Below are 11,286 nucleotides of genomic sequence, written 5' to 3'. Positions count from 1 at the left end.
TCCAACAATCAATCAATTACATCTCTCTGATTCTCTCTCTCTCTCTCTCTCGCTGTGTGTGTGTGTGTGTGTGTGTGTGTGTGTGTGTGTGTGTGTATTTGTGGCTGCTTCTGGAATTGAAGAATAATGCCCATCTTTGTTTTTTTCTGTGCCTGCTTCTGCTTCTAGACAAAGTAAAAATCTTGATGTTTGGTTCACAGAGATGTGAGCCCCCAAAGTGACATCCCATGAGTTTCCTGCATACTTTTAAAAACCTTTCTTAAAATTAATGTAACTTTACTAAATTCAACAGAACAAAATAAAATTCACAACCTGACAACATTCCTGAACAAAAGTTGTGATGCATACATATATCCACACACTTGTTTTTCTAGGCTTAAAAGAAATGACAGATGAGCAAACCTTTCCAAGACATACTTAGGTGTAATTCACTAAGCAGTTTAGCTTCAGCATACCCTCTGTCATTTCTTAATGAAAAAGTAATCAATATATATTTTAATCAGTATGTTAAAGATCTAAGGACAGTATTGAGTTATGAGATGGAGAATACTTTGTGTAAAATGATCAAGTAAGTGAATTAGACTGACATTTGGGTAGGAAATGAAGGCCTGATAGTTCGTGGCTAATTTTTATTTACTTTTTGAAAAATATCACTGCTAAAGATGTGAAATGATAGAAGAGTACGCCGTGAGATTCTTTAAGGTGAGCAGGCTGGCTTTGGTCAAGAAGTCATCATATCCCATGGAAGTTCTGCTTTGTATAGTACTGGCAGTAAGAATCAAGTTGTTTCCTCCCATTAATGCTTTCCTATTCTGTCAGGTAATATAAAACACATTGCTGAGAGCAGCATATGCATTCTATAAAGGGGAGCAGGGGAATTGCATTGACAAATGTGAACATTTGGGAATTTAAATAAAACAAAGTCCACTGGGCAGTGGGGCAGGAAAACAGGGGGGCTAGGTCATAGGGGCCTCGCAGATCTCAGCTGTAAAGCTGCAAAAATTGTATCATGTCCAGGACACCATAAATTTTTCATCAAGGGACACAGAGCCAGAGTGTTTGATTTAAGCTGATGCTGATGCCCTTGTGACAGATGGAAATGCAAATGGCTACACTGAGGAATGGGACCCATAGTTAGAATGAATAGGAAAAAACTTAATTCAGCTAAAAACTGAAGACCCTCCTTAGCATGGTAATTGCAGATGTAGCAGCTAGTATTGAGTAGCTTGAAGGATTCACTGGAAAATCAATTCATTAAATCAGCAATAATGTTAATTATCATGCTTCAAATAAAATAGCAATGTTTTTATTGACTGCTATAAACAGGACAATTTGCAGTGTAAAATGTCTTGTTTAAAATCACATTTTAAAGCAACAAACTCAACATTCAACAAGACAGACTATCAAGCTCCAATCAATTTAATGTCCTGATTTTCCTGGAAAAAATTACATGTATAATATGTATAATAAGACTAACTTAAGGGATATCTTCTGTGCAGTCCATGTGCTGTGTCTAGGGATATGTCTTCTGTATGAAGAGATGTTGAAACAAACATGTTTCTTCCTTGAGAGGTAGCATTACTCAGACCATGGACAATGCTGTCTTGTCACAACACGGCTAACTTCTCATTGATTTGGCTGCTCCTGTACTCCTTGCTCTTCAGATGACAGTGGTGAAAAAATTAAAGCCTTTTCTGAAGCAAAGTCTTCCTGGAAATCATACCTCAGGCCAGGAAAACCATCAGCATACTCTTGAACTGTCCTGATCAGGCAGAAACAGCCTCAGTTAATACTCTGCAATCCTAGTTTCTCAGTTGCTTTAAAATGTACCAGTTTCTCTCTCTTTTTCCCCTTGTCCTGAGATTATTTCAATTGCTACAAACTGAGTTCAAAGCGCAAATGTAGTTTTCTTTCAATTAATTCAGCAAGAGTAAGAGGAAAGGAATTAGAGTTTTTCTGAGTAGACTTCTTTCAGTTTCCTTTTTTTTTCCAGGTGTCATACAGTCCAGGGTTTCTTAAAATATTAGTATTTGTGTGCTCTTCTTTATTAAGAACTCTTTCTATCTTTGCTTGGCCACCCTCTTTTCACCACATGATATTGCTTGACCAAGTGGGTCCCGCTTTTCATCTGTGGAATATAAGAGGGTATGCATCAAGGCTATGGTTACATGAAACGATCCATTCATTTGTTCATTCATTTATTGTGGGATTTATTTCTTACTTTTTAACCATCATGCTCCACTGATTCAACTTGTGCCCTGTAGAGGGGCCATTTTGCCATGGCCTTCTCAGGTTGTTTTAGGCACATGAAATACATTTTTCCAAATTGAATGATGAACTGGAAGTCACTTGCCATTTTGAAAAAATAGCACAGTAGAGATTAAATATACCCCCCTCCAAAAAAAATTCCCTCTGTCCCCTTTAGGCAAGGAATATTTTGAGAAAAAAAGTTAGATATCCAAAAGAAATTATGGTAAGTCTCTAGGAGGCCCCAAAATGTATCGGGCCACATGTGACCTACAGTGTATACTCCCAAACTCTGTACTGTGACATACTTTTCAATGTTACTATTTCACATTGTTGAGCTCTGGTTCCAAAAGCTTCTTTGGGGTTTAATTCTTGCTTGATTTGTAGCTCTAAGCTTAAGCAACAAACCATACCGGTAATTTAAAATTATTAGTGCAAACCGCAGTAAGTTTTTGGCTTATGTGCTTACCATTATACGTTACATGAGGATGTGGCTAATTTTGGTAAGATTAATTAAAATAAGACAACTTTATAACCTGTGATTTGAAGTTAGCTTGTTTCTATATAATGTAGGCATGCTAGAGGAGGGAGAGTCCAAGAGAGTCCAAGGGGAAGCTAATTAGATTATTCTATGCCTCGGAGTTACATCCAAAACAGCCCATAGACTTCAGTGCTGAAACTGGATATGCAGTTGCCAAACTTTCACATACCACAACAGCAAACAAATTTTTCGCATGTGGTGTGGCACCAAAGTCAACTGTCCTGCAATTAGTCTCATCTTGTGTTACACATTTATTTGGTGAGACAGTGAGTAGGTCTAATATGGGCTAAATGGCCTGTGTTGCCTTCCAACTCCATGGATTCCTATTTTTGTGTCCTGAAAAAATGGTAGGTTAGGGCCAAAACAGACGGCTGTAAAGGGATGGCTCTATGCCGCACCTTTGAGTGCTGGATCAGAGCCACTGCAATCGCATGTTGTGGCCCTGATCTGGTGTTTGTTCTGGCCCAAAAATGGTGTGTACGCCATGCCCCCATGCCACCCCCAAGCCAGCATTTTTTGCCAGTCTGTTTTGGCCCTTAGTTTAAGAGCACAGAACTGTAGCTTCCCCCTGGGTAGAGGCATGCTTAAATCTAATAAGATGGTTGGTTGGATTCTGTATACATAGGAGACAATGTGTCCATTTTCAATTACCGTATACATTTGTGTACAAGTCGACCTTATGTATAAGTTGAGGGAATGTTTCAGGGTCAAAATCCTGGATTTTGATTTGACCCGTGGATAAGTTGAGGGTAAAACTTAGGGGGTTATAAGGAAAGATGGAAAGGGGAAAATACCACTTCTGTCTCTCCTTCTCCTACTCTGGACCTATCCCAACCGATTCCCAGGTGCTGGAGGAGAGATTTTAACATCAGATTGAGAAAGGAAGCAAGTGAATTTAAATGGAGAGTTGTTTCCATAGGAACCAAGGTCTTGCAAAATGGACTTGAGACAGAAGCAAGTGTTTTAAATGGAGAGTTTTTTCCATAGGAAGCAAGGTCTTGCAAAAGGGACTGGAGAGATGGTTTTAAATGGAGAAAATTTTTGATAGGAAGCCAGGTCTTGCAAAATGGACCAGAGAAAGAAGCAAGTGGGTTTAAATGGAGAGGTTTTTCCATAGGAAACCAGGCTTGCAAAACGGACCAGAGAAAGAAGCAAGTGGGTTTAAATGGAGAGGTTTTTCCATAGGAAGCCAGGCTTGCAAAATGGACCAGAGAAAGAAGCAAGTGGGTTTATATGGAGAAGTTTTTCCACAGGAAGCCAGGTTTGCTAAACAGACCAGAGAAAGAAACAAGTGGATTTAAATGAGGTTTTTTTTTTTAATAGAAAGCCAGGACTTGCAAAACGCACCAGAGAAAGAAGCATGTGGATTTAAATGGAGACTTGTTTTCATAGGCAGCCAGGGCTTGCAAAACAGACCAAAGAAAGAAGCAAGTGGATTTTAATGGAGAGGTTTTCCGATAGGAAGCAAGGTCTTGCAAAATGGACTGGAGGGGGAAGGAATTTGTGTTCAATGGTGATTGGGGCATCAGACTTGTTTGCTTTAGGACCTTTCTAAGCACTACTGATGTACTGGCCATTATACAAGTCTACCCAAAATTTTAGGGTCAATTTTGGGACATACATTTCTCGACTTATAGTCCGTTATATACGGTAGCGCAAACCAACTTTCACTGATATTCAAATTCAACTCACTTCTTTCTACTTTTTCTCTGCTCTTTCTTAAGTTTGCTTTGAATCTGCTTCAGCAGAGAGACAGACTTCAGTGCCTGAATACAGGCAAGAGGAAGCCGTTTAGTTGTATAGACTTTAGGCCATGCTAGTTGGAGGATTTGGGGAATTGTAGTCCAAAAAGTAACTTATCCAAGCTGTTCACCTGAGCCATTCTCACCTATTTGTGCAAATACTTTTTTGGCAGGTGGGACATGGTTTGAATAGCTGCTTGACCCCCTTTACTTCACCTCTTTAATGCATGCTGTAGGGTTGAATTGGATGCTTCTCCTTGTCCAAACCAAACATGCTAACTATTGTACTACCTGCGTAATGAAGAAGATGGAAGAGGAAATTCGGAGTAAATTAGGACCTTGACGAGAGTTCATTCTTAACTTGACTATCCCTTTTATGGCTACTGGATGAGCATGATAAATTGAATTAATGTATCATACTGATTAAAGAGAACAATGGCAGATGTAACCTTAGCACATGAATTTTATTCAGGCTACTGTAAGCTACAGCAGGCAGAAATAGATTGATGGGACCCATGTTGCCAAAATCCAAATACTTCTGTTTAACGATAGGAAGTGAACTTATCTGATTAAAACTGGAAAGTGCTTCAATGTGTTCAGTGTGGCTGTAACTACTACAGATATGTTTCAGATCACCGTTTCCCATTGTTGCTCCAAACATCAAATTATTTATTGGTTTTCTGGTTTTCACCAAGAGCCTTGTTATTTACAGATCAGTACGATGTTTGATCAAAGCTGACAAGCATTAATTCACAAAGGATTTGAGGAGCCACTAGTGCCTATGTGCACAAGTGTTTTTTGCATCAGCCGAGATCTGATAAATCATGTTAGAAAGAAAGAGGAAGACACTGGTTGTTTCAGGTGGTTTCTTCCTTCCTCCTCTGCTGGATAAAATGTATATCAAGGTGAGGCTTTGTTACCAAAGGCAGCAGTCAGGGGCTAAGTAAACCTGTTTACATTGTTTTAAATTTTCCTGGCTCAGGCAATGAACCAAAACATGCTTATCAGGAATTGGACTTCATTGAAATCAGGGACATATTCTTAATTAATTTTTTTTTAATATTAGGGAGGATTTAAACTGAAATTAGTGGGAGCTGCATTTATTTCATTGGACCTGTTTTAAGTATGACTAGAAATCTATATCCAATAGGATTTCCCGATCTCAGGGTTTGGCCCTGACTCTCCAGTTTTCATTCGTTCTCTCCAGATTGGAGACAAGGGTGCAGGTTCTCAGTTTTGCTGGATTCTGTTCCAGGCAATAGGTTGTGTGAAAACCACCAGCTCAGCTAATAGAGTGGTAGTTTGATTCAGTCAAGGCTTCATTCACTTATTGCTGCAACTTATAATTCATCTGTGTATTTGCTTAGCTAGTTCCTCTTTGCTAGTCACTGTGGTGCCAATCTCTGCTCTACATTCCACCTTCTGGCTAGAAGTAAGTTTTGTTGTTGTTGTTGTCCTTTTGGCTGCATCCACACTACAAGAATAACCCAGTTTGATGCTGCTTTAATGGCCATGACTCAAGGCTATGGAATCCTGGGAATGGTAGTTGGTTGTAGCATATTCATTTAGTCCCTGCCAGAAAGACTGCATTGTCAGACTGCATTATTTCTGCAGTGTGGATACAACCATGATAATTTGTGGGGAACTGATATTTTGAATCTCCTCCCCCCCCCCCCCAAAAAAAAAAAACCCCAAACTTTGCTTCTTTGGTTCATTTCACTCAGTGTTTACTCTGATGCCAGACACTTGTCCCTGATCTGCCCCACATTACATGTTATTTCGCATGGCCATGCAGTGCCTCATAGAAAATGACAAAGATGGTTTCACTCAGGCATTGACGAAAGATATATTGGTACTAGGATAGTAATTCTTGATTTCCCATCCTGATGGGTGTTTGGGAAAAGAAATCTATTTTTCTTTCCATTCTGTCAGGAGATGTGGAAATTTTTTCCTCTCTGAAATGACAGGAAGATGTCAAGGAAAGTTGCAGAAAAACTTTACCCTGTATATGTCAGCTGGAAAAGCTGAATAATTTTCAATGAAAACTATGCAAGGAAAAAAAAGTCTAGAAAGCTGTCGGAAGCTTGTGGAGGTTTTATTCATCCTGTACCAGTTGCCAAATGGGCTGGAAACTCAGTTTTTAACCCCATTCGGGAAGCTGGCAAATCTTCATCCCATCCCTGTTTGGCACCATCCTAGAAGTGTGATGGCACTGTGGACACAACCACAGTTGGCAAAATTTATGTAATGATAAAAGTCATGACAAAATTGGGTGATAGAAAGCAGGACTTTTCAGGTGCCAGTGAATCTTGGAGCTGTGATATAAATGGAGTTCTGGGTGAGCTGACAATGCCTCCAAGAATACCGTTTCATACCAAGCTGTATGTATTTTCCTTGGTCACAGGTAAAGCACTTAGGTAATTGGTCCCAATAATCTACTATTAACACAGAATTTTGAAGAGTGAAATATATACTTTCACCATCTACTTGTTATAGGAAATAGTGTTATTCTTGATTAAAGCTTGTATTGACTGCTTCGACACTACAGAAATAATCAGTTTGACACCACTTTAAAAGCCATGACTCAATGCAATGGATTTCTGGAAATTGTAGTTTGTTGTGGCACCAGAGAAGGCTACATGTCTCACAAAACTACATTTCCCAAAATTCCATAGCATTGAGTCATGGCAGTTAAAATGGCGTCAAACTGGATTACATCTGCAGTGTGGATGCAGCCCTGCTCAGCAGCTACTGTTTCTTACTGCACATTTTGTTTTTATACTGTGCAAAATATATCCATCTTCACTTTAGGCTGTGGATGCAGTGCTTTAGTGGTTAAGACATCAATTCTGATTATTGGAAGATCAGAAGGTTGGCAGTTCAAGGCCTGAATGCTGCATGATGGGGTGAGCTTTTGTCACTAATCCCAGCTTCTGCCAACCTAGCAGTTCAAAAGCATATTAATGCAAGTAGGTAAACAGATACCACATTGGTGGGAAGGTAACAGTGTTTGGTGCAGTCATGCTGGCCACATCACCATCAGCGTAGTCCTCAGTCAATGCTGGTTCTTTGGTTTAGTAATGGAAATGAGCACCACCCCCTACAGTCAGTTACCTTTACCTTTTACCACATTAGAATAGTGCCTAATTTCAGTTATTTTTAATTGCATTATCATTGTCATCATCATAATTATCTACTTCACCATCATCATTTGTATCCCACTTTGTCCCCGATACTGGGACTAACAGCATCTCATAGTTTAAAAGAAGAATAGAATTAAAAACATACAAAAAGTGAATATTATAAGAAAATTAAATTACTCTCAGTACAGTAAAACAATTCTAACCCAAGTTAAAAGAATAATTTGTAGTTTAAAAAGATAATAAAAACAGTGATTCGCAAACTCTTTTCTTCCAGGTGTTTTGGACTTCAGCTCACAGAATCCCAGACTATTGGTCAAAATGGCTGCGACTTCTGGGAGCTGAAGTCCAAAACAGTTGGAGGACCAGAGTTTGGGAATCACTTAGTTAAACCATTCTTAAAATATTACAGCATCCACAGCCCATCCTTTAAAACTTTTCTGTTTTAAATGTTCATCTGAATCAAAATGTTGCACCCAGATGATTCTGTGCAAACTTTGCTTGTTGTTTTTGTTCTGCTTTGCACAGAAAACATAATGCCTAGAAAATTATTTGTTTGTTTATTTATTTGTTTATTTGCTTGTTTGTTTTAATTTCTATCCCACCTTCATCCCAGAAAGGGATCCAAGGTGGCTCACAGATAAAAATCATTTAAAAGATTTTTAAATGATTTTAAAAAAACACCAATTAAAACCACCTAGCTAAAAACAATATAAAGTAACATAAGACATGACAAAATATCCACATACTGATGACAGCACATCTCAAAACTCCAAATGACCACTCCCAGCAGTTTTATATAGATGTTAAATAACGCATGGAATAAAAAAAAAACCTGTGGGACTTCACAGGCCAGCGCCCAGGGAGACAAACAGAAGTCCCCCCCCCCCCATGATACCACTGATACAAACCATGTTATAATAGTCCAGACAGGATTCACCTCATTCCTGAAATATAGCTAAAAGAAAACCACTGGTTAAATGACTCAGAAAGGGTGCTCATCAATATCCTACATCCTTCTTTATGAGGTCAAGCCATAAAGCTTGTTGTTTGGTATAGTATCAGCAATTACGTTGTTACATCTTTATCTCTGAGTTCTCGATTCAGTTAAAACAAAATATATGGGATTCAACAACAGAATGATGCTGTTTAATCAAAATACAGTGGACCCTTGTTATACGCTGGGGTTTGGTTCCAATCTGTGGATGCTCAAGCCCTATTAAATATAATGACATAGCAAAATGGTGTCCCTTATTTAAAAAATGGAATATCAAGGTTTGATATTTGAAATTTAGACTTTTTTGAACATTTTCAAAGCGTGGTGCTTGAATCCATGTATAAAAAATCTGTGTATAAGAAGGACCGACTGTACATTAATATGAGAAATCAGTACAGCCCAATTTGAAATATCATAATACTAACAAGTACGTTAACAGGCAGTAGGAACTCGACATCTGTTTTGCAAATGTACAAAGGAATTAAGTGTTACTCTGTTGGGATGCATCAGTGTTTCCCCAGTGTCAGATTGTAGTAACTGAAGAGGTTTTTCTTCTTTCAATACTGGAGACTCCTGGCTTGCGAATACTCCTCCTACGTTTTACAAGGCCTTACAATGAAACATTTGTCCTTTGCCAGCCAACAGTGCCTGCAGGCTACAGACCCCAGGTATAACCTCTCAACAAACAAGACTCCAACAACATTGTAATCAATCTCTTCTCCCAAAGCACATACAACTCTTCTGAAACAATAAACATGAGTTTGTCCAATTTCTTTTCCCCCTATATAGTAATGTTAGTTTTCCATCTGTGGTTAATTGCAGCGTATTCCCACCCAGGGGTGATGGTGGTCCAGGCTGTATGAATAACTTCCCACTTTCTTTGGGAGAAAGATCTGCATCTGCCTTTTCTCTGTGTCAGAGAAGACAGATAATCAAGCAGACAACACAACAAGAATCCTTGGGGAGCTGGGTTGTTATGTCTTCCTGACTTTTGATGTGGAGCCTTCCCAACCTCTCTGCTAGGCCTTGCATAATCTCTCTCCTCATTTATCATGCTCTCCAAAAGACCCCACACAGGAGACCTTAAAGGTTCAGGCAAAATACTTTGTTTGTCTTCCTTTTTTTCTCTTTAACTTTCCAAGTTAGCAATTTTTTTCCAAATTCCAAAAGCCTTTGTTATCGTGTTCTCGAATCAGATATTACAAATAGCTTCCAGCCCAATTCCAGCTTGCCCCCCAGAGTCCACTAGACTTCTTCCTACCTCAAATCTATGTGTGATTAATGTACTACCCCACTGCAAGGAATTAGACATCCTGTTTATGACATGCTGAACAAAATGATATTAATTCATACAAGGGGCCTCCATTGTTGCCCATGGAACCTGTATTACTTCAGCTGTATTTCTTCCTTCCTTTCATTCCTCCTTTCTTTTTTTCTTCTGGGAATTTTCATCACTGTTTACCTTGACTAGAAAAGAACAGCAGATCCTCAGTAGGCAAGAACTCTTGTGTCTCACAATTTGTCTTGAAGCCTTTCTGCCTGACTTTCTTTTACCACTTCCTTTTTGCAGTATAAGTGCGGTGTCATTTGTCGTCATGTCTCTCTTTCTTTTTGGAGAATGAAACAATAATAATCCAGTTGTGGTATAATTTGTTTTGTTAAGCTCCACCCCGCCTCAACTCCTATAAACTTTCTTCTTTATTCCCCAGAGTTTTCTTTTTCCTCCCTATTGGTCTTTCTTTAATTGCTTGAAGAAATAAACAGGTACTAAACTGGTAAAGCTCATCTAAAGGAAGAGTGAAGGAGCTGCCCATCTAGCAGACAGTGACTGTGGATTGGATGGGGAAAATTGAGGAATGTGGAGAATTATGGCAATGGTTTCTTCCTAGCACTACCATTTTATCAGTCCTACTTCTGAATCTATATCTGTCTGTACAGTCCTTACTGTGCAGACTGAATGTGTTGCTTTACTGATGGAAGGGTCTGTTGAGAACACCTGTCCCCACCAGGGAATAAAAGATAGGTGCTCCCAGAACTGAACTTCCTATTAGGCAGGTTGTATCCTTTAATCAGCAACCGATTGTCCATTCTTTATGTTGTTATTGTCTGTGTTATATGTTATATGTGTTATATATATGCCATCGGAGAAAACCCTAGTGATAAATATTTAAGAAGGATTAACAAATCTTACCCATACAATCTGCAGAGTTGAGTTTAGCAGGCTTTCAGCCAATCCTTGCTTAATAACTCTATGCATAGCTTTTGAATTTCCATGGAAGGCATCATTTGTTTCTCCCTGAAAATTGTAAGTGGTGTTTCTTTTCACTTCTTTGATTGTATGAGTGTCTATAGCAAGGTGTTCCTATGTGGTACTTTTATTACATTCCTTACAACTTTACCTGTAGCTTTTCTCCTTTTCAGATTCATTACGCCGGTGCTGCTGACAGTTCAGTTCAGTTTATTTTCTATCAGCCAATCAGCCACCGATGGAGAGAAACTGATTTCTTTCCATGTTCTGCTTCCTGTGGTGGAGGTAATGTATTAAATTGTTCCATTGTTTTGTATTCTGCTTCTAGATGGCACTGATTTCCATATGTAACTCTTTTTTTCTGTAGGAAC

At 38.9% G+C, this 11,286-nt stretch overlaps 1 protein-coding gene across 1 annotated transcript in view; it reads left to right on the top strand.

Annotated features, from left to right (window-relative positions):
- Positions 1–11,286, top strand: part of ADAMTSL1 (ADAMTS like 1) — a 628,141-nt gene that overhangs the window by 439,631 nt on the left and 177,224 nt on the right. The window contains exon 9 of the mRNA XM_042452391.1: positions 11,089–11,200. Coding sequence (XP_042308325.1) covers positions 11,089–11,200 — 112 coding nt within the window. The remainder of the gene's footprint in view (positions 1–11,088; positions 11,201–11,286) is intronic.

The sequence above is a fragment of the Sceloporus undulatus genome, chromosome 2, assembly GCF_019175285.1.
Source record: "Sceloporus undulatus isolate JIND9_A2432 ecotype Alabama chromosome 2, SceUnd_v1.1, whole genome shotgun sequence".
Classification (NCBI taxonomy): Eukaryota; Metazoa; Chordata; class Lepidosauria; order Squamata; family Phrynosomatidae; genus Sceloporus; species Sceloporus undulatus.
The sequence above is the reverse complement of the archived record's forward strand: the minus strand, read 5'-3'. Positions and strand labels throughout refer to the sequence as shown.